This window comes from Pteronotus mesoamericanus, unplaced genomic scaffold, assembly GCF_021234165.1.
Source record: "Pteronotus mesoamericanus isolate MK-2021 breed Mesoamerican mustached bat unplaced genomic scaffold, CSHL_Meso_final contig_25, whole genome shotgun sequence".
Classification (NCBI taxonomy): Eukaryota; Metazoa; Chordata; class Mammalia; order Chiroptera; family Mormoopidae; genus Pteronotus; species Pteronotus mesoamericanus.
The window spans coordinates 35,290,243-35,314,264 of record NW_026555105.1 but is presented as its reverse complement, the minus strand read 5'-3'; the positions used below and the strand labels follow the sequence as shown (position 1 = coordinate 35,314,264).

Genomic DNA, 24,022 nt, shown 5'->3' with positions numbered 1-24,022 from the left:
GAAAAATTTAAAACATGTGACTATGTAAGCACACACATTCCCTTAGCCATCAAAATGATTTGTCATCACACTCTCATAGCCTCTGGGAAACTCCCCTGTGCACTCATGAGAGAATGAGAGTGAACAAGGCAGATAACAGCCTGGTATCTTTATGAAAATAGTTTTGATATTGCAGATACCCACTATCCCCCTTAAACCTTTAAAAGACACTGGGGAGACATGTTGGGGATACAGTGATGCACAAGTCAGGCACAGCCCTTGCCTTTGTTGGACCAGGTCTTGTACCATGGAAGGCTGTAGTGGGCTTGGGGTGTAACTAGGACTTGGGGCATTAGAAGGAGTTCATCGTGGCTGCCTGTTAGTATTACCTTCGCTAGAATAACAGCAGTTTACTTTCTTTGTGACTTCAGTGTGATGTGGTTTTATCCACTTGTTTCTTTTCAGAGGCATTTGTAGCTGTTCTCAAGTCCCTTTGCTGTGTGACTTAAAGTTAAGGGTCTCCTTTCTTTGCACTGCTGTTGGAGAGCTTCCTATTTGAGGTGCTGAACTGGGTTTGTCAAGCTTTGGAAATGCAAATAGAGCAGAGCCATGAAACGTGAAGGGCACTCAGAGGAAGCCTCTGCTTGCAGGAGAATGGAGGATGAATTAAAGGCATGACTAATGAAAGAATGGAAAGGCAACATTTGCGAGTTGAGGACTTGAGTAAAACAAGTAGAACTGGTCATTTGATGTCATCTTGTTATCTCAAGATGAGGCCTCTGGCCTCAGACACTGAGTGCCATTACGTTTTGTGCTGGCTCCCGCCCCCTCCCCTTCTCCTCCTTTGAAATGAAGTCCAAATTAGAGGTGTAGGTATTATGCCTGGTGCAACTTGAGACTTCCCTTTCCCTCGTATGGCTGTCCTAGGAGGGGGTCTGCATTATTGTGCATAGACTATTTGGTCAGTTGAGCCACAGAAATGAGGCCAGACTGTTTTGTTCTGCCTCTGTTTTATTGCAAAGAGCATGGTGATATCTGAGGGCTTTCTTACCTCAAGCCATTCTGGCTTGATGACAAGGTTATTTCTTTTATTTCTGCCTGTAAATTGTAGTAGTGTATTCAATTTCAAGGAATCTGGGATGGATGAATTCTTGAGTGTTAAGAACCTGCTAGTAGTGTCTCTGCATTGCAGCTCTGGGGAATAGCAGCTTCATTCCTCAAAGTTGCATACCTGGAGGACCTCAGGAGGTGGAAGTACTGTCTAGGAGTCAGAGGGTCTGTAAATTAGTGAGGTGTAGCCCACACTAAGAAGACAGAGATATGGAAGAGAAAGCCCCTCACTGGTAGTTACTTAAATAAATTCTAAATAAGAAATTAGAAAAACAAATCAAACAAATCAAAAACCTTATTTGCTTCTGGCTAGGTTTAATCATACTTTATTTTGTTGAAATTCAGCTTGATTAGTTCCATCATCTCAGCCAGCATTTTCATGGCTCTCTGTCCCTAGAGACACTATGGGTGGGCAAATATAACAAAATTCAACAGAAAGTACATGAAGTTTGAGAAGTGACAATCAGATCCTTAAAATTTGTTGCCACTTAGGCATTAAAAAAGTTTATTGCGGTTAAATGCATAATCCCTTCTCTGAATGAGGACAGTTAGGTTCCTACCTGGGTCCTAACCCTAGTGTCTGAGGAGGCAGGTGGGTTGCAGCTGACTGGAGTTGGCTGGGTGGGACTGTGGCAGGAAGTCACACCCGCTGTCCTGTGGGACACAGGAGTGCCCCATCCTTCCATACTTCAATATAATCAGAAATCTAGATTTTGATGTAAAATTGCCTGGTTGTTAAAACACTGACAACTAATTAAAGAGTTTTAAAACACAGAATGCAACGTCCTAAGCCTGGATACCATTGTAAAACTTCTGGCTAAGAATGAGTGTTTAAAAATCTCCTTTCTTTGCTTTATTTAAAACTTTATTTACTTTAGACCATTTCCCCTTACCACTTCCCTACAATATTAGTGTTTTCAATATTTTGGGGAGGTAACATCTTTGCCCTTTGCTCATTTCATAATTGTGCCCCCAGCATCCTTGAATTTCACTGAATGCTTGCAAGAGGCTGGTCCTTTCCTTGTCACAGAAATCAGGGAAGAGGAGCCATGGGATACAGGAGCCCCTAAAAGATAAGGTACAACTCTAAATAGCTTCTGCAAATCACAAATGCCACCAAGGACAGTGGTTGCGTTTGTGTAAGCTTTTCCTTCACTGCGTGCTTCACATCCACCCTCTGCATTGTGGCCCCCTCTGCGGTAGGAAGAGCTGGTAGGAAGAGCCGGTGGCAGGACTCAGACTGATTTTATGGTCGGCAGGCTCAGTGGTTCCCAAAGCACCAGTTGTTTAGAGACCCAGAACCTCAAACTGGCTCTTTGGCCTCTGACATGCTTGGCCGCACAGCTCTGGTTCGGTGCACACTGCCCACCTTCTTTGCTGATGCTTTTGGTGGCCTGCTTGGTCTTTTCCCCTGTCTCTTATGTGACTTAACTCAGGTCCATGTCATGGTTCATTTGTTTTCTCCTTTGGACTTTGGTAGTGACATCTGATGATGTGGGAGCCCCAGGTTTTCCTTCTGAGACATTTAATGGTTGTTAAAAAACAAACTTACTTCAACTGAGTAAATTTAAAGATCTTGGATTTTATTTACCAAGTCATGAATTGGGCAGGATCCCATCTCAGAAACAGAAAGGAGCTCCAAGAAGCTGAAGAAAATGGAAGGCTTTTACATGCAGAAGCAGGTGGGACAAGGAAGCTACAAGCCCTTGTTTGAGTTACAGGTGTCACCTTTCCTTAGAGGCCAGGTTGGCAGGCAGGGTTCTCTCAGGCACATTACCTTACTGTTGTTAAGCAAGAAACTCTAGATTGACCGGTTTAAGACTCTATTCCTGGGGGAGGCTGCCCCTGTAGGTAGGTTAGATTCTAAGTCTTGGCTTGCTGACCTGGGGCTTAGCACATGTGACTCCATTTAGGCCTGTTGTTTTTCTTTTTTAACCATGGGGAGGTGGAGAAACCAGTAGGTTAGGACACTGGCCTCACATCTTAACCAGTGGCTTCTCATCCCCTGGGAGTCAGATTTAATTGGTGAGGAGTAGAGTGGGGCATCAGGAATTTTAAAGCCCCCAGGAGATGCTGTGTGTGATCAAGTTGGAGAAGTTGTGGGCTGGGAGTCCTTGCTGGCAGTTTGATTTACTGGACATGCTCCAGGTACTGGATGCCCTGGATAATGGTAGGCGTGTTTTCCTTCTGATGAAGTTTCCTGGGTCATGGTAAAATGAAAATCTGTCCAAGTGGAGAGTGCGACTTCGTCCTCCTGTTTTGTTTCTTTGCTGCTGTGCGAGTTACATCACTGTTTAGAAAGCACGGGGGAGGAATGACATTCTCTGTGTCTGACCAGTGTGGTCTGAAAAGGGGTGAGAGCAAAGGAAGAGAGGAGCAGGCACTGAGGAAGGCAGCGTGGCTCAGTTTGGTGTTCCGAGAATATCCTGGGAAGGAACTTTCTGGTGACCTACATATGCCATCCTCTCCCAGTATACAAAATGTGGATGTGCATTAGGCAATGACTGGGCTTTTTTTTTGGACTGTGTTTCACCTACCACATCAACTAAAATCAGGTCTCTCTTTGGTCTGGCCTCCCATGCCTGGGTTTGGTGAGCCACCCATCCCACCATCAAAGGGGCTTTTATATCTTGTTTGTTCTCACCCATGTGGGGTCATCCTGGGCCACTGAAGGGCAAGAGCATGATTATACATTTCTGTATCCCCCAGAGAACCTTGTAAAGTAGAGGCATCTGCATGTGTCCATCGGCCCACTTCTGCCTCTGGCTACTGCTGCTCCTTTGATTAGCACAGGAGTGAGCATTGCTGGCTTGCCCTAAGAGAGGGCTGCCAGGCAGCCAGGCACCGTGTAGGACAGCATGCATTACGTATCTTCATATTGGACATTCAGTACATAGTCAGAATCATTACCAGATATAATTCACAGGTATTTAAAAATAAGTAGAAGAATTTTGGAGTTTCTGATACTTGTATCTTTTTAATGAACTGTGGCCTCTGGATTGTATTGATGAAGGTAAAGCATTCATAAACAAAACTTACGGAAATCAACTCTGTGGTGATTCTTCATTTTTTTGAAAGCTAGCTAGAAAATTCGGCAAAATGTATTTTCTGGATTTCCTTCATTTCCACCCATTTTGGAAAACACTGGAAAGCGTTCGTGAGAATAAATCTCCCCACCCGAATGTAAGCTCCAAAGGGTCAGGGCTTTTTGCTGGTTATGTTCACAGTTGAATGTCGACTACTTCCAACACAATAAGTAACGGCACCATAAGTATTTGTTGAGTGAATGGATGGATCTTGGATTTGTGATTGTCCGTTGTACACCTGGCCTTGTGTCGCCTGCTTTCTTCTATCACATCTCTCACACACACAAAAAAATACATTGAGATAGTTTAATACTCACAGCATTGCTGCACAGTTAGTCCTTTTCAGCAGCTGTGTGTGATAGGTTTTATTCAGCCATTTTACAGGTGAGGGAACCAAGGCTTGGCAAAGTTAAATAAGGTGACAAAGTCACAGAGTGAGTGAATCAGGATTAGAACCCAGGTCCCCAAAGCCCAGTGCTTTCCTGCCCCCCGCCCCCCAACCCCTCCACTTATTAAACCACTCTGGTTGGCAGCATCAGGTGCTGTGCTTGATGAAAAAGCTACATTAGAACTTGATTGCATCTTATCCCACCCTGACTCTAAGGAAAATCGTTGAAGGAAAAAATCCTTCAATTTACTATTTTGAAGTATATCTTTCTACTATCTGGTATATTTGGCTGGCAATGTAGTAAAAGGAATCAATTTTCTTTTTATAGACCAGCTATATATATATTTTTCAAAAGCTGTTACTGAGAACATTTTTCTAAAACAGATAAATCTGGAAGGAAGGTTGTAGTGATGGTGTGGGTTAGAGCAGGGAACACTCATTTCTTTGTGTTTCATGGTGCTACAGCACTAAACTGGAATATCTTGGGGCGTTCAATAGTTGGTTTAATGTCTGAACACAGGAAAACAAAAGGAAGTGTTCGTGTTCTTATGTTGTTAATATTTATATTTACAACAGTCCTCTTAAACTTCCACTTTCCTTTTATGAATACGTTGTGTGCGAGTTTTGGAGAAGCGTATTGAAGAAGATTGGCTGTGTGACCGTCCTGTCGGAAGAGACAGAAGGTCCCTGTGCCTGCGTCCTGGAGTCAGAGTCGCAACTGTGGGTCTGTGGGAAGAGCCCAGTTGTGTTTCTGCCTTTGGAGTTAGCATCTGCCATGTTAACTGACATTTATAAGAAAAACACGTCTGCATTTAAAAATTGAAAATGTATATAATAAATGTTGAAGCATAAACTTTATTTTAGTGGTTGAGTTTAAGAATAATCATGTTTTTAGTTCAGCTGTTTATGTGCTCTTTGACTGCTTATTAATTCATTCATCCAAGTTCTTGACTGTATGGAAGGACTGCTAGGTATTGTGGATACATAAAGGGTAGGGCATGATCCCTGTCCCCAGGAAGCATTTGGACTGGTGGGGAAGACAAACATATTGCCCAACAGTTAAACAGAAAGTGGAAACCACTGTGATGAGTTATGGAATATCACGCGGAAGATAATGACTAGGAGGCATCTGGGAAGGCTTCCTGGAGGACACATCTTTAAGGGATTTGAAGGAAAAGTGAGAAGGAGGAGTAAAGAATATTCCAGGCAGAAGGACCAGCATTAGAGTCTTTGTGAGTCCTGGATGAAGGAGTACTTTGGAATGGGATGAGGAAGCTTGGATGTCTGACTTGGAACCGTGTTTAGAGAGTGGTATTTATATGGATTCCTTAAATGTGCTGACTGGCCCATTGTGTTAACATGGGAGCCCAAGCTTACATAACCCCTGCCTTGAGGGGGATGTAGCTGAAATGTAGCTAGGTTGGCTCTCAGCAGTTCTCTATGGCTTCGAAGTATTGATTTTTTGCTTAATTCCTCTAACCTTTCATAGTGCTGACTGTAGTAGCAACTTCGAGTGAGTCACCTTAACCTCTTGGGGCCTTAGTTGCTCTGTGTGAGATGGGATCGTGGGCTAGGTTTCTTCCTGTCTCCTGAGTTCATCCTCTTTTTGTCAAGCGTTCCATTTCTCTGAGCCTCATCTTGGCTCTCCAGCTCTTTCCCACCTTGGCCCCTTTTGTCCTCCCTGCAGAGTATCTAAAATTATCAAATGTCATTATTGTCTTGGGTCTTGAGCAAAACATAGTTATTTATGGGTTTGGGCTTATATTTTTTAATGTTTGAAATTTTTCAGCTTTCTACCAGCCTTTCTCAACTGACATCGGGCTTGCATGACGGAATTCAGCTTCATGCTCGGAGTGAATTAACGTCACCCCTGTGCTTCTAGAATGGTATAGATTGACTTTCCTTAGGTCCATACTCAATAGCGTGTATGTTACCTGCCCCGCCCCCTTTTTCTTTTACCACAAACTGCATAGTAGTCTTTGCACTGCTTTGTTACTTACTCTTTCTCCCCACTTCACAGTGTTTCTCAGTGACTTTGGTGTTCTAGAGTTCAGATGAGAGGCCCCAGCTGGAAGGCAACAGCGGTAATCTGAAAGGTGTAGCCCTCTTCTGGATGTTTGTCTGGAATTGGGGACAGGTGGGTCAGGCTCATTGAGAGGATGGGCCGAGACCACCCAGTGAAGCGCCATTTTAGAGGGAGCTGAAGGCATTTAAGCTTCCACACTCTCTAGAGTCCCAGCTCCTCTGAGGTGAGGTGGGATTGTAGACCAACAAAAGCAGTGGCTTTCAAGCCTTGCTGGTCATCAGCATCTCCTAGGAGGTTAAATATACAGAGTCCTGGTCCCCTGTCCTGGGATTCTCACTTGGTAGGTGTGGGTTGGGCTCTTCAGATGATTCTGTTGATGAGCAGGTCTTGGCAATTCAAATCTGGCCCCTCTGTCTTTTGGGTACATCTCCACTCTCACCCATGGCCCAGCGCCTCCTCTGCGGCCCCCTCAGTGGGCTCCTGCTGCACTCTGGCCCCTCTGGAGTCTGCACAGCATCTGCAGGGATCATTTAGAAACCTAAGTGCGATTGTGCCACACTTCCCTGTACTCAAAACCTTCCTGTGTCCATGGCTTCAGATCACATTTTAGTTCCAAAGGCTTAGCCATTGAACCAAGGCCTTTAAGGCCTGGCGTCGTGCGGCCCTGCCTCCTTTTCTGGCTTCATCTTCTGTTTTGCATCCCCTCTCTCTTCTGCAGTCACACAGGCCTTTCTGCTCTTTCCCAAACGTCTGGCTAGTTCTTGCCCCAGAGCCTGTGTACCTGCTGTTCCTATTTACCAGAAATGCTCTCCCCGGATCTTTGTGGGGACCTCAGCCCTGTTCCGGTCAGGTGTTTGCTCACACATTCCCTCTGGTGAGGTCTTTTCTGACTACTTGCCTCCCCCTGCCTCTGCCCTGGTCACCCTTTCATTTCTTTATAGTATTTAGTAGTATCTAAAAGGTAATTGTATTTATCTTTTTCTAACTCACTTACTGACATGCAGATTCCAGGAGGACTCAGTCTGTATCCTTTACCACTTTTTCCCTACACTGAGAGTATTATCTGGCATGTCACAGGTACTCACTAAACATTCGTGGACTGAATAAACCTCCTTAGTCTCAAGGCAACTCATTTGCATTGACAATTCTGATTATTAGGCTTTCTTTACTTACAGCTGTATACAAAAACAGTATCTACCTTCCCTCTTGCCCATTGCTGCCTGCCGAGGAGTTGGGTGGTGACTGTCCCTTGTCAGTATGCCTTGTGGCATCAGTTTAGGGGAGTTAGTGTGGTGGACCCCATGCTTGCTGCCCAGATCTTCCTTTGCTGAAGCTTGTTGCCCACCTGCTGGAGTGCTGTTGGCTTGGCCTTCACTGTCAATGCCTTAGGACCCCAAGCCTGCCCCTTTCCCAGGCGGCCCACCTGGTCCCCCTGTCTCAACCTGGGCATCTCTGCAGGGCTACTAATAGCTCTAGGACTGCCTGCAGGGTCGGCTGAGGCAGCTGTACTGCTCCCTCTGCCCAGTCTTGCTTCCGTCTCTTCCTCCAGGTGTTGATCCCACGGGCACACCTTAATGAACAAGCACCCTGCGCGTTAAACTTCCCCGGATTCTCTGTCTCTCTGGGATCCCAATCTGTAACAGCTGGCTCTTTGCCTAATGTTTTAGGTTATTGCATCCTCTCTAGACCAGGGTAAGGTAATAAAAGGCTCAGCTTAATAGCTCCCTCCTGTTTTTGCAGGGGTCAGTGGAGGATTTCACTTAGCATGTGATCCTCATAGTATCTGAGACCTTGCAGCGCTGCTGTCCTTGCCTTGTTCATAGTGCTAGCCCATGGGGAATGGGGTAGAGGACATGTAGAATTCTCACTGGCCGCCAGTCCAGGTTGGCCCTTGGATGTAGATCTTGGTGCTGTGACTTCCACCTGACTGCTGTGTGGTGAGGTGCGTTCTGAGGACCTGAAATGAAGTCGGTGGTTGAGAAATCCACTCCATGTTTTATTCAGGATCTGTCTTCCTTGGGTTTTTCTCAGAAAGTGAGTTGTGGGCTTTTAGGGATTCCATGAGGAGCCACTAAGTGTAGTTAGCAGTCCCAGGATCTTTGAGTGCTCAGAACTGGCCATAAAGGATAAGGAAAATAGGGCTTCAGGAGAAGAGCCCTCCCTAAGTTTGTTTCCACACTTAACAAAAGTGAAGTGACACATTATATTTATGGAGCCTCTGGTACTTGGTTGCTGAGGGTGTAATTGAAGACTCAGCTCAGTCACTCTCTGGGCTTGAGAAATGGAGACTAATACAAATGCATTTCACTGGAATTGTCTGCTGGGTGCATACCTCTGGGTAAGAGATGGTGCCCTCAGGGTTAGCGACCAGCAGTAAAATAAGAGTAGGTCTCAAGCAATATTTGGGATATAGTTATGCTAAAAAGTTACTTGTTTATCTGAAATTCAGATTTAATTGGGTGTCCTGTATTTTATCTGGCATCTGGATGAACGGGAAGAAGAGAAGTGCTGTTGGGTCGAGTGGAGGGACTGAGCAAATAACTGAGCATAAGGGATCAGGGATGCTTCCCAAAGGAGGGTAGTGTGGGCCTGGTTTTGAATGTCGAGCAGCTTTTTGCACAGGGGAAGGGAAGGGAAGAGGCACCTCTAGGCAGTGCATGAGGATACCTATGGCAGGGAGCGGTGTGGAAGTGCAGGGTGAAGGTGAGGTGTCCTCTACGGCTGGACAGTCAGGAGAGGAGGGTAATAAGCCTGCCCTCATGGTAGATGCCTTGTAAGGATCTGGACTTTACCCTAGAGCACTGAGGAGCCATCCAAATTTTTAATTCAGGGGCTTTTTGTCTTTTAATTAACTAAATTTGTTTTAATTATAAAATATGAAATCATGCTAAAATAAATTTCAGCAGTGAGATGTTCAGTTTATTTTCTCATCTCCTGAGGGTCAGAGGTAACCATTGTTAATAGCTTTGTGTTTTTCCTTTCAGAAATGTTCAGAGATGTTCTCCACGTGTGGAAGCATGTGTGTGTGCATATTCTGCCTTACTGTATTTATTGAACTGCAAACTGGGTCATGGTCAGTACACTGTTTTGCTACTGATCTTTCTCTCACTTAACAGTGTTCCTTGGGCTTCTTTCCGTAGTAGTACACATGGAGGTCACACATTCTTTTTTTAAAATCGACTTTTTTATTTTCTATTTTTGCTGTTGAGTATCCTGCAATATGAAGGCAGTTAAATATTGGTTTCTAGTATGTGAGTTTTAAGGTGAATTTGGGGGATACTGATTTACTTCAGAAACCAGGGTGAAAAAGCTGCTTTTTAGAATGTTCCAAGCTGATGGCTCTGTTTGGAGATCTCACACCATCCAGCCAGGCTGTTTATTATGGAATGCCCAAAAATGCATCAATGAGCAAATGGAATCAATTTGAATTCCTGAATAATTTGAAAACATTTTCAAAATATTTAAATTAACATAGGGTTGTTTTTTCAGATAAGCTTTCTCCTACTCACGTGTCTGAAAGCTCATATAATTTTTATCTCTTTTTCTGACTTGATATTTTACATATTTTTCTTTTCTTCTTCCCTCCACCACAATATTGATCTAGAACTCAGTATACTCATTCCAGTTGGTTTATTTGTGGCATCTTATAATCTAGTTTCCAGACCTTGCAAATAAATTACTTATTTATATGAAGGGACCATAATTGACTTTTCGGTTGAGAAACCCAATTCACCAAAGTGGCCAGGGAGAGACATAGTTCATTTTGCTCTATTATCAAATCAATGTTCAAATAATATTTTAGGATTATTTATTTTCTTCAATATGACAAAAATGTCAAGATTTATTTCCCATGTTTCTGAAATGTCAGAGGAAATTGACCTGAGCTGGGGGAACTCTCAGTGCCTGCTGTTTTACGTTTTGAGCCAAAGAATTATGACAAAGCACTGAGCAGGGATTGTGGATGTTGTCCCCTTATGTTCAGTGGACTCAGGTTGAAGCGTGAAGGAATCTGGGCTCTTGCTTCTTTGGGATTCAGACTAATTGGATGACTTCAGTACGAATAAAACCCACATAAGCTAGATAAACTAGGTAGGTGAAGGAATGGTAGGTGAATCAACTAGACCTCAGACAAGGCTTGCTTAAGAGTGAGGATAGGAAGATACCATAGATTGTGAGGAAGCAAGAAAAAGGATTGATTTTATGGGGGTTAGAAAGGGAGGTGGCGTTAAGTGGAAGATGCACATGGTGAGGTGTAGGCTGGGTTAAGAACCATTCAGTCACCATTTTAATCAGTCAGTCCACCACTTTCAGCAACCATTTCATGAGAACCTCAAAATTGCAGGTATGGTGCCAGCACCTGGGGATGCGAATCCAGGCAGGCAGAGTCCTTACTCTTAATTAAGTTCACAATCTGGTGGATGAGACAGGCATGTGGTCCATATACTGAGGGGATAGGGCGGAAAAGACTCCCCAGAGGGTGTGGAGTCTGGAGGGATGGCTGGGAGTTGGCCAGAAGAGGAGATAGGATAGACCCAGTGTTGAATGTGAACATGAGTTAGGGTCAGATCACGAAGGACTCTGTACGTCACAGAGAGTTGAATTTTATTCTGTAGCCTTTGCGGTCACTGAAGGAGTTTAAAGCAGGGGAACCTCATGGCAAGATGTGTATTTTGAAAGAATCTCTCTGACAACGGCGTGGAGTATGGACGGGACGGGACAAGGCTGGAGGCAAGGGGACTAGGGAGAAGTGATGGTGGCCCAACATGGCACTGTGGCTGTGGGGTGGGGAGATGTGGCTGAGGATGGTAAGTGGAAGGTAGATTGGACAGCCCTAGGTAACTGAATGTTGGGTGGGGGTGAGGGAGTGGGAGGTAAGGCTGTTGGATGGACCCTGATGTCACCTGGGGTGCAGAGAAGGCCATGAGCCGTCTCCAGTGTCCAGTGGATTAGGGGCTAAGCTGGGTTGGTCGGTAGGGTGGGGAGGGAGAGAGGGGCCTGGAGTCTTCTTTCCCTATCCTCTCTGAAATATTTGAAAGTATCATGACCGTCCTGGAATGTACAGGGGTTAGTCTCAACATTTAATAATTCCAGTCATCATAACTGCTTTATGGAGATTACATTGGCTTTATGGAGATTACATTGGCTTTTCTGTATTTGCCTTCTATGGCTAAAATTTTAGCTAGCACCTATTTATAAATATTACACCTAGAGATTATTTTTGGAGTAAAGATACATCTTTTTTCTTTTACTTTTTATACTTAAGAAGAAAATAGTCTAGGAAATTATTACTTGTGAAGTTTCCTTTCTGGAACCGATGGCTTCTATCTAATCTCGATGACCTGTGATTACTTTTAAAATGACTTCAAACTGTTGTGGCAACCTTACACTGATATTGGGAAGTCGCCTGGAGATGGAAAGGGCGGGAGGCTGATTGCTGGGTTAAGTGGTGAGAATGAGGGAACCTGGGTGATGGCACTCAGGTGACTTCTTAGATCCTCTATGTCAGACAGTTATTGCTTTTGGTCAGAAGCTAATGTACAATATAAGAACAAAGAGTGGAGACAGTGTCAGCTGACTTAGGTTCTATTCATATTCTTACATGCAATTTAAAAAATAAACTTGAGGGTCAAAGTAAAAAGTTAGTTTCCCAGTGTACAAAGTACGAACATTGTGGTATTTGTTTCATGAGAGTAAATGTAATATATTAATATATTATATTAATATAATATAATGCAGAGCAATGCTTGGCAAACTTGAGTGTTCATTAGAATCACCTACGGCTCTTGTTAAACTGCAGGTTCCTTCCACTCAGTAGATCTGAGGTGCAACCTGAGATCCCTCAAACTGGACAAGTTCCCAGGGGCTGATGATTCTGCTGGGTCCTGGGCTACATTTTGACTAATGAGGGTCTGAGCTGGGGTACCTGTCTTTTGGGTCACAGAACTTTTTGAGAAACTGAGGAAAGCTAGAGTTCCTCAGAACAGTGAACCTGTCGCCATTCTCCTTCCTCATCATCACACTTGAGTCATACAGTGTCAAGGAGGTGGTGAATCCTTTGAAACCCACCTGGCATGTTCAGTTTTAATTTCACAAGTGCTAATAGAAAGACACTCTCATATTACATAATGATCTTTCAGTCAGTAGCTTTCGTAGTGTTTTTATAGAGTGAATTTTAATTTAGAACTGGGAAAGTACTTTTGTGGTTACCTACAGCTTAGACTAAATGAGCATGTAGAGGGCCCTTTTACCTCCAAAAGTGTAAGGCTCTGGACCTGTGGCATTACTTAACGACTGGCTTCCAATGCAAGTGGCAGGGACAGTAGCAGCTGAATTACATCGTGTTTTATATATAAGAGTCCACAGGGTCACTTTTAATCTTCTTAGATCCCTGGATAATTCTGTACTCCCCCGCAGATACTTACTGATATTAGTGGTTTTAAAGTGAGAGCACTAGACGAATTAGGTTAGGGAGTGACTGAGAAATGACTCACAAGGAATGGGAGGACTCCAGATGGGGCAGTCTGGGGTGTTAAAACTCATCCATGCAGTTTTGCAGTTTTCTTGCTGGGCAGGGTATACTTTAGGTAGTTGAATGCTTCAGGAAAGGGACCCATTTGTGAAGTATTTGTTTTGTGGGCCACTTGAACATGGGATTTCCCTGAGACATGTCTCACTAATGGGCCCAAGACCTGAAGGGTAGGAGTGGAAGTGCCTTGCACTTGGGAGGGATTCTAGCCACACCCTTCTTCACAATGGCTTGGAAAAGTTTAATGAGTTCCATGTGACTCCCTTCTAGTTTTTGAGTGGTGTTGGCTACAGCATGCTCTTTGAGTTTACGGTGTTTTGTCTGTTCATCTTGAGGTGGCCAGGATGCTACCAGCACCTGGTTCTTCTACCCCTGGATTATTTTGAAGTAAATCTCAAACATCGTATCATTTTATTTGTAAATATTTCAGTGTTTATCTTTAAAAGGTTTAGACAAAAAAATCATCATGATACTGTTAGCACATTTGAAAGAGTAATAATAATCCCTTAATATCATCAAATACCTAGTCAATGCTAACATTTCTCTACATATAATTTCAAAAAGCCTTTTCTGTTTGAGTTGAGATCCAGTCAGTTACATCTTTCAAGTCTTTTTTAATAGGTTAGTCTTCCATCTTTATATTGCTTAAAATTTGCTGTTACTGTCATTGAGTAAACCTGTTCATACATGTGCCGGCCTTCCCAGCGGCTGGATGGCGCTGTCTGCCTCCCTGCACTGTTGGTGGTGGTCCTCCTGCCCCGCAGTCCTGGTGGTTCACTGAGGCACAGGACCACTGTGGCACGGGTGTTGGCTGCGCCCCATGTCTGACTGTGTCCTGGAGGCTGGAGTTAGCAGCCCCTGACGGTCACTCTCTAGAGCCAATAATTCACCACAGGTTGCAATATGTCGATATTCTAATTCTTTCGTTCCATCTTCATTTATTAGCTGGAAAGTCTTGAAAAGAGAAACTTCTCAACATCTATGACGGTTGTTTGATTACTCTGGAATGCAGATTGTTTAGGTAATGCAGGGGATGTGCTTGATTCTTTCCCTTTATCTAATCGCTTTCAAAATAATGAGGTGATTCTTTTGATCCTCCAAAGCAGACCATTCAGTTTTTATTCTTCAATTATGAGTTCATAAACTTATGCATATTCCATCTGTTTCTCTTGCAGTCAGTATTCTTTTTGCTACTCAACTTTGACCAGTAGGAACTTAGGTTGATTTTTGGGTCCTTTTGATGTGGCCTTTGTAGGAGTTATCTCTTACTGTGTAACAAATTACCCCAGATGTAGGGGCTTAAAACACTACTTATTATCTGACAGTTTCTGTGGGTCAAGAGCCTTGTGTCTCAAGGCTGCACTCTCTGGGCACTGTGCTCCACGCTCATCTCCTGGTGTGGCTGGGGTGGGGCCCGTCCTTACTCACCACCCGCTGCGGGCAGGCCTCAGTTTCTCAGTGCAGGAGGAGCTGGCTTTCCCCATTGCCAGGGCTCTCTTACCAGTTTTAGATAAAGTTCATGCTAATTTTTTCTCATACAGATTTCAGATTATAGAGCTTTGACTTAACTTCATGAATCTTATGTTTATATCTCCATTCACTCAAAACCTTCATTTTCAGTGGCATTGACATAATTACTCATATATTACCCCCAGTATACAAACAGAAACCTCAGAATGATAATTCCTACTTTACCACCAAAAATATGATTACTGTAAATGCTGTGAGATTTCTTTATAGTTCTTTTTCTCCTTAGGTTATGTTCCACTACATTATACAGATTCTTCCATACAGTCGTAATTGAAATTGTATCTTACTGTGCAGTACAACAGTTAGGTTTATTTGCTTCAACTTAAAAGTTTGCATTTTAGGTTATTTTAAATTATAATTTTCAGAAGCATTTTCTTAACCTGTTGATATCTTGCTTGCTTCCAGGCATATCCTGTTTGGCTCTAATATCCTCTTACAGAAGTTTTAAAAATGTATATAACTTTGTTGCATTTTGTGTAAATTATTTTCATCATTCTAAAGTTGACTTACAGAGTAACTTTTTTTTTTTTTTTTTTTTTAGAAATTTAGGTTCTATTCCTGTTTGCTCCACTACATTTTCTTCTTCCATTGGTAGCTTTTTGAAAAATGCTAGGTTATTCTTCTGATCTTCAAATAAATGGTAGCATTCTTGTATGTTTTTTTCTGCCTTGCCTTCTCTACTTAACAGTAGACCCTAGCTTCCACTCCATAGCCACGTATAGAGATCTTCATTCCTTTTTCAACGACTTAACACTCCATTGTGTAGACACAGTTATTTATTCTAGAGAACTGTACTTTTTTAGGAGTTCTCTTGACTTCCTGTTCTGAATGGAAATAGAAGGAAGGTGGGAGGAGGGAACAGTGCCCTGGCTGCTTCTCAAAGCCGTACCTAGTTGTGACCACTCTGTCCAGTTTTCTCCTTAGCTCTCATCCTGGGTAGAGGGATAAAGTATCTCTTTATAACTGGTTGAGTGGGGCTGCCTTTTTCATGATTTGGAGCCCTCCATAGTTTCCATCATTTCATTTACACTCCTTTTGACTTACAGTTAGAAATTTTTCTAGATTTTGACAACTCATTATTTGTCAGTCTTAGTCTTTGATGGTGTTAGCTATTTTTTGTGTCTTCTTGTTTATATTAGTAAGGATTTGGGAATAGTGGTATCAGGGATTATGCTTCAGATACCATTTAGAAACAAACTCCCACATGTAAAAAGTAAGAATTCTTTTTATAACAACCTTTTCTCTTCTAACCAAACTGAATTATTTGTGTTGCAGGGAAAAAGACTTGGAAGCCAAATTCATTATTCAAATGGAGAAAAGCAAAACAATAATCACAAACTTAAAGGCAAGTAGTAACCTGGCCTCACTCCCCTTCCATGAGCCCCACGTTCATTGCAGTGGCTTGTGGGTAAATGAAATGCTTCTGCCGTTGCTCATTCCTCCTTTCTCAGTTCAGAAAGCCATGTCAGCTGGCTCTTGGCTTGGGCTCAGTCAGGAAGCAAGAGGGTTGATCTCTGTTACCCCCAATCCCTGGTTTAATTTATCTGAAAACCAGACCCAAGCTGTAGCGCTTGTGTATGAGTTCATTGGCTTAGTCTAGACCCAGGAATTTTATCCTGTATCCTGTGGCGGATTCTTAGCCTGGCCATTAACTGCATTTTATGAATTCTTAAGTAAACTTTGGCTATATTTATTTTTAATGAAAATAACGATGTCTATAAATTTTGCAAGAGGTGCTGGTATTATTCAAAATTTGGAGGATAAAAGATAAAAAAACTGAATTTTTTCTGAAAAAAATTGAAAAATAATTTTCTAGGATGGCAAGTTCATCCTTTTGCACTTAAAATATCCTATTTGTTTCTTTGATCAGTGAATTTATTACGTCCCAGAATACTTTTTACTTAGGGAGGAAATAGGGTGTAAAATTATTAATAAAGCAATCACGTGCTTTATGGATCCAGCCCCCTTTCCTTAGCTATTCGTCATAAACTTACAGGTTTGCATTTCTGAGGCCTGCTGCTGCATGGTCAAGTGCAGATCAGTCTCAGGTTGGATTTCTCTTAATTGGTGGCTCAAGGGACCAGACCCTTTGAAATCTAATTTCATAGTGGTGCAACTTGATCTCCAATGATAGAAGGTGGGGAATGCTCCTATCTTCCAGTTGGGTTGTGCACTAGATAATTTGATAGACCTCCTTTGAAGCTCTGGTGTCCCTTTGCCTGAGGCATTCTCCAGTGGAATGTCTTTCTTTCCCCACTGACCACAATCCTTGTACCTTCTAGGTCTGACTGGCCCACAATTAGCTTTACCTCCTTTGACCTCCAGCCATCTTCTCACATTTCTACTAGCCACCGCTTGTCTTTCCCTGCTGTTAGTTACTTTTGCTTTGCTTCATGTATCTTTGTATGCTCACAGTGCTGTGGTAAAAGTTTAATCATTAAAAAATTGTATTTACTGAAAGAGAGAGACACTTTTCTTTGTGCATGGTAAAATCTATTTTCCTTGATTATTCTGTTGCTTTTTCTGATTTACAAACATTTCCTTGACTGATATAACCAGAATGATGCCCACAATTTTAACATTTTAATAATAAGAACCTTAAAATATTTTCTTTATATTGTCTGAATTATGTTGGGAAAATATGTTGCTCATTGATTTATTCAGGAAGCTGTGTAAGGCTTTGGTGGCATATGAAGATTTTTAAACATGGTTTTTCATTCAATCTAGGTATGGGAGCAAGGTAGACAAGATATATGCAAACATTTGCAATAATATGATTTGTCTTGGGAGAGGCTAGTCTTTCAGAGGTGGGAGAAAGTATCTCAGGATGGAGTACCCAGGGGACGCTTCATGGAAGAGCTTCTGACCTGGAGTTTTCATAGGGGCCACAAAATCATGCAACTCTAGGGCACTTCAGTTACATGAGTATCTATGTGAATAGCTGCCCCTGGAGTTATGCAGACCCCAAATCTTGTGGTTTCAGGTAGAGGGAACAGTAAAAAGCATTGAAGACAGGATAAAATCGTCTAGCTGGAGTGTTGGGTTTATATAAGTAGTCATGGTATAAAAGTCCAGGAAAGTAGCTTTGGGTCATATCATAGATTGACTCTAGATTTATTTATTTTTGGTGTGGTAGGAGAGGTCAGGAGGAATTAAATGCTTCTTAGGATGTAAATATGAAAGATGGTGATCATTGTATATTTTTTAAGAAGACAAAATTTTAAATTAGATCACTCGTCCACTGACAGTGCCCTTTTCTTCTTATTATCATAATTATATCTCTCTAGATACCAGAAGGAGGGACTGGAGACTCAGGAAGAGAACGGATCAAGACTTTCACTTATGACTTTTCTTTTTATTCTGCTGATACAAAAAGTCCAGATTACGTTTCGCAAGAGATGGTAACATATTTTTAAATATTTTGGTTTATTTTCATATTGAAGAAAACATTCCTACCCTAAAATTCTTAAAACATCTAATTAAAAAAATATAATTTATATAAAATTAATTGTTGCTAACATCTTTTTGGTGGTTATATAGCACCACTTACCTTAAGCCTAAGAATTCAGTCCCTAAAAGGCTGAATTTTGTTTTTTAACCTCTAAGCATGATGATCATAACTTTTGTTTCAAAACTTTAGCACTGCTACTTTGAAGGAACTCTACAAATAAATAATTTTTAGGGGGACATTAATATGCTGCCAAACTTGGCGAATAAGCCAGGTGGCCTTGAGTCTTACTGTGGTGCAGAGCTTTACAAGGTAGACTTCAAACACAAGCCATAGCTCTCCTGCTGGAGTGGATCATTACAGGTTCTAGAAAGAACATTGGGTCCAAAATATTTATAGAACCTCGAGTGGCTGGAATTTGTCCATGAAACCTGTGCTGTAGGTTTTTACGGTCTAAAATGTAGATATGCTGTGGGCAGATAAGAACAGATTCAAAGATCCTTCTAGGAACTATTGTATATTGATACTTCATGTGAGCAGAAGGACAAGGATATTTCCATAGGTGGATCAAGGAGGTCATTTTTGAGCCAAGTGGGGGTATAGAAAGCACCAGTTTGTGGGGAAGAACATGGGCTTCATGGCTGGTCTGCTTCTTGGCTTACTGCCTCAAGTCTTTATGTGTTTAAACAAGGGTAAGAATTCTAGCCCATCCTGGGTTGTAATCCAGAAATTGTTGATTCAGCATCAGGGAAAATAGAAAGGGCAATAAGAATGAGAGCCATTAAGAGAGATGAAGTGCCTGGTATGAAAGAGGTGCCAGGACAGGAAAGATGAACCAATGCCGCTGGAGTTTATATTGGTGTCAGAAACTCTGCTTGTGCTCATGCACACTGTCTCGTTTATAATCCTCACAGGACCCAGATGAAGTCAACTTTAGCTCCATTTTTCTTTGTCGAAGAGACGCAGTAAGCCCAAATAACTTGCTCAAGTCCATAGGCTTAATCAGCTTGATAGTAGCAGAGCTGAGATCTTGGGGCTGATGTATAAGGTGTAAGAGAAAAGGACTGGCGTGTTCTAAATGACAGGTGGGTAGGGCTGCTCTCTCGAATGAATAAATGGATGAGTGAGTGAAGATGACTTTGGTGTTTAGGCAGTTGGATTAATCAGTGTTGGCAGCTAGGAGTCTGGGGAGGAATTGAATGTTACAGATATTTGGAATCTAGATTTTGGCTTTAATGTGGGAATGGGAATGAAGTGGCTGGTATGAGGGAATTTGTTAAGGGAGAACAGCCAGTTAGTTCTCTGTATAGTCTTTAGAAAGTCTTCAACAGAGGCTGAATGAAGAGCCATGAAGTTCTCCACTTCTGACTTACCTAATGAGCAGCTGGATTTGCCCCTTACTTAAACTGAGTTTGAGGCCTTTTGGGGACAGAGGGCTGTGCGGAGGGAAAGCCCAGGGACAGAGAGCAGAGTGATGTGTGACCGCATGGCCTGGCACACTGGAGACACTCAGTAAACATTTGCTGAAGGAAAGAACTTGTTTACCAATGGTGATAAATTGTGGGAACAGATGATATTTTCCGATTCTTCAAGAGTCAAGATTAGGGAAGCAATAACAAGTTTAGCTCTTTTGGAAGATAAAAATAAATGCCCCAAATTTAAAAATAGTCTTAGATTGTGAAAGTTTTCAGCTGATAGGGCTATTTTCATGATTCAGGTGTATGTACAGCATCTCTTCTCAGATGCTTTGAGTTCTTTGACTCTAAAATAATCTGAGATTGTCTCATTAAATTACAAAACTAAACACTATTTTCCAGTACAACCATGTGTTATAAAGCGAACATAGATATGGGAAAAGTACCTATTTTTAAATACTCCATTAAAGAAAAGATAATCTTCCCTCATCCCTAATTTTAATAGCTGTTGTTCTAAAAGTGGTTTCAGTTTCAAATATTGACTAAAGTTTTCATTCTGCTATACTTGGCACAGGAATTGAGCTGACAGGTTGTATTCCTGCTGTGAACAGGGGAAGCTGGAAACTTAGCATGATGTCTGTTGTCTTCTTCTTTTGTTCTTCTTCTTCATCCTTTTCTTTTCCTCCTCCTTTTCCCCCCCTTCCTCCTCCCTCTCCTCTTCCCTCTCCTTGTCTCCTCTTCCTGTTTCTTCTCCTTCTCCTCCTCCACCTTTCTCTTTTCATTTGAATATAAAGATATCTTGAAAGATTTATACAATCTGAAGAGAAAATTTGGTGATAAGATATATACAATGGGATACTACTGAGCCCTAGGAAAAGGTGAAAGATTGCCATTTGCAACAATGTGGATGGACCTTGAGTATATCTTGCTAAGCAAAATAAGTCAGAACAACACAGGAATCATGTGATTTCACTCATATGTGGAATATAAAGCTGAAAGCAACAAAGGAACAAACAAGAAAAACTCATAGACACAGACAACAGTATGGAGGTTACCAGACAGAAGGAGGTTGGGGGTTAATAAAGGGTAAAAGGGTATCAAATATATAGTGATTGAAGACTATTTGACTTTGGGTGGCAAACGTACAATGTAGTATACAGATGATGTATCATAGAATTTTACACCTGACACCTATATAGTTTTACCAATGTCACCCCAATAAATTTAATTTAAAAAGACATCTTGAGAAAATACACCACGCTTATTACTATAAAATCGAGTTTCCCTTAATATTGAACACCAAATAAGATGACCGTGACTATTTCTTCCTTCCAAATTAATGGTAGATTTAAAAAAAAAAAATCAGTGAGCTATTTAAAGTTAAGCTCATGTAAATTAAAGGCCATTAGATAAGGTCTAATTTTCTTAATGAGTCTTCAAAGCTCCAGAGGGAGGCTTTGATCTCATACAACCTTTTCTTTGATTCAACCCTGGAGAAACTTAAAACCTAAAATATCCCAGTCGACTAGCTGGATGGAAGTCTTTTGTTTTAACAGTGCCCTCTGGTGGGCAATTCCCATCAAGTGCCACCCTGTGATACTTTGGATAACTCTGGAAATCAGTTTTCAAGTCTGCTCAGACAAGCAGCAAGGTGGCTTTCGATAACCTGGCCAGGGGAGGATCTCAGTGGGGGTTTGATGCCAGTGGGAGAGCAGCCTCTTAAAATCAGCCCTTCCACACCTGCCCAGTTTGGTAGATGATGGTAAATAACCCCTCTGTGGGAGCTGCGATGGGTAGCCTCTTTGCCTTGCTAGGGACCCTGGAGATGTGGGCAGTGTCTGGCTGCTTCTCTGGGTCCTCAGCCATCTTTGGGTGGGTTACTTGAAGCTGAGATTGAACTAGGCCTGTGTCTCAGTGCCTCAAGACCTGCATTTTACCTTTCTTGAAGTAATAAAGGATAATATGTTGAAAATGTTGCGTATTTTCTTCCATATTCGGTATTAAAATGGTTGCACAAAAATTCACTAATTTTGATAAGTTTTTAAAAAATTCATGCTGATATGACAGCTGTCGCAATACAATTTAACGAAATTGTTTCAAATGAAGTTAAAGACAACTAAGCGTTACTCGAGCCATCATATGGAAAAAACTAAATGGACTTTTTGGCCAACCTGATTTATTTTCCATGACTTTGTTTTATCCCAGACAAAAGTATGGGAGGAACTCCTTTCTTTACTCTTTGGGAAGTTTATGGAAAGCTGTTCATCCTACCTATTGACAGTCTATGAAATGGTAAAAATGATGGATGCCTTTTGTTTAATCAGGAGGAATTGAAGAGTGTTTCCTCATCTTCCTTATGCAGTGGTGAAAACAAACCTAGAATGGGTGGTCTGGAGCCCTGAGTCTCCCTGAGGTTCCTACCTTTTACTTCTTCACAGGAGTTAGTTGGGGGAGGGCATCTTTCCAGGTAGGATAGAGGCCTTGTGGTTGATGTTGAGAGTATGAGAAAGGGACACATGTTATGGGACCTTTAGATGCACAGGCTTTTGGATCAGAAGGTCCTGAGTGCCAATCCCAGCTCCCCCACTCACTGTGCATGCCCAGTGACGTAACTTTAGCCCCTGAAAAATGGATCTAGCAACACTATTCACCCTGTAGGGTTCTTAATCGGATGAATACATGAACATAATGTAAACTGCTATTATAGTTGAGACTTAAGTCATCAGAATTTGAAAATAAGATCAGAAAATATCAGCTCCTAAAAGGTGAAATGGATACAGATTAGCTCAGAATGAATGAGAATTGTCATTTGTGGAAATGACTCAGTTGAAATGACAATTTGTAAATCTCTGACAGACAAGACTGAGGGAAACGAGTCCAAACAAGGTGGTGGGAAATGGTGCCTGAAGAAAGCGGAAGTCCAGTTGGCTGTATTTTTATCTTGGCCTTGGGTGACAGGCTATGCTGTTGGCAGGGTTGGTTTCTGTGGGCTGAGATTGAGATGGCCAGCCTCATCAGCCCTTTCAAGAGGGTGCGTATTCTGGCCGGAGGTCCCTAGATCACCGCAGGGGAGATGGTGGCCTTGCTAACCTGGCATCACTTGCAGAGACTGAGCACTCGTGAGGGGTTGATGAGGCTCCCTCCTCGGACTGTGATGACCCTACAGGGCGAGCCCTTCTCTGCCTCTGACTGAGAGTCTGATCACACCTCCTCCCTCTGATGTGCCTTGTTTTTAAAGCAGGGAGGTGTTTTATGTGTCCTTGGAGTGCTAGTTCGAGAGGGCAGGGGCAGCATGAAGGCTTATAGGGATTGGGAAAACTTTGTTTGGTCCCTTTCCCACTTGGGTGTAACTGGGATGACCTTATATCTTGATTTACTTCATTTACATCAATTGTCTGGGGTGAACTATTTGTCCTTCACTTCACAGTGTCCCATTGCTGTTATGTAGAGCAGTGGGCATGGATGCAGGCCCCACACAGGCTGCACATCCTCTCCATCTTGGGCAAATATCCAAATAGGAAAAGCATCTGGTTTCTGACTTTGGGGAGCCCAGCCATGCTGCTTCATCCACCTGCAGACACTTATTTTGATGAATAGCCGGACCCTAAAAATGATGGCATTGACTTGGCATGGTTTGGGCAATAACTGCTGGCTGCTGTGACTTTTGGGTTTTGAATATTTAGTTTCTGGAAGCTCTGATAGAATGAATAACTTTATAAGTTTATTTCTAAAATGGTAAGTCATCATGGTTTAAAATCATCTTTGCTTCTATACATGATTGTCCGTTTGCCTTGTTTACATTTTTATATTTAAGGAATTTTTTGTTAATATAAGTAGGAAAAGGGATAAAAGTTGCTTTTTCCTTGCTTAAAAAGTTTCCTTTTTGTTAAAAACTGGGATTATATATACACATACTCTTTTTAATGGTTACTCAGTGATTTATTAATGTAGTGTAATCCTGATGAGATAAAAGTAGCCTTCAAAATATTGTCAGCACTGAATGGGCTTTTATTAAAACTCACGGTAATTGTATCTTTTTTTTTTTTTTTTGTGGTTTTCAGGTTTTCAAAACCCTTGGCACAGATGTTGTGAAGTCTGCATTTGAAGGTTATAATGCTTGTGTCTTTGCGTATGGACAAACTGGATCAGGAAAATCATACACTATGATGGGAAACTCTGTACGTTGTTTACACACTCTGGGAAGAAAATTTTTCATTATCTCTCTCTTTGAACTGATAAAAGTCTGTGTTATCTACTTTTCTTTACCAACTTGCTTTTCATGTTCTGATCATTCTTTAGCGGTAAGATAGAACTCAGTAATAAGTTGAACTAAAATTTCCTTTGAGAGATTTTAAATTAGAAACAGTTTTAAGTTTATAAGCCTGAATAATGGATGCAAGTCTCAGTTCATTTTCTGTTTTTAAAGGCTTTATAATCTTATCCAAAATGTATGCTGGGCACTCAAGTAATTTATTCTTCTTTTCTGCCAGCACAACTGTTTGAATAAAATTACT

General features: G+C 41.8%; 1 protein-coding gene across 5 annotated transcripts in view; it reads left to right on the top strand.

Annotated features, from left to right (window-relative positions):
* Positions 1 to 24,022, top strand: part of KIF16B (kinesin family member 16B) — a 301,193-nt gene that overhangs the window by 20,285 nt on the left and 256,886 nt on the right. For all 5 annotated transcript variants that reach the window (XM_054574081.1, XM_054574080.1, XM_054574079.1 and 2 more), the window contains exons 2-4: positions 15,921 to 15,990; positions 17,933 to 18,046; positions 23,570 to 23,686. In XM_054574081.1, coding sequence (XP_054430056.1) covers positions 15,921 to 15,990; positions 17,933 to 18,046; positions 23,570 to 23,686 — 301 coding nt within the window. The remainder of the gene's footprint in view (positions 1 to 15,920; positions 15,991 to 17,932; positions 18,047 to 23,569; positions 23,687 to 24,022) is intronic.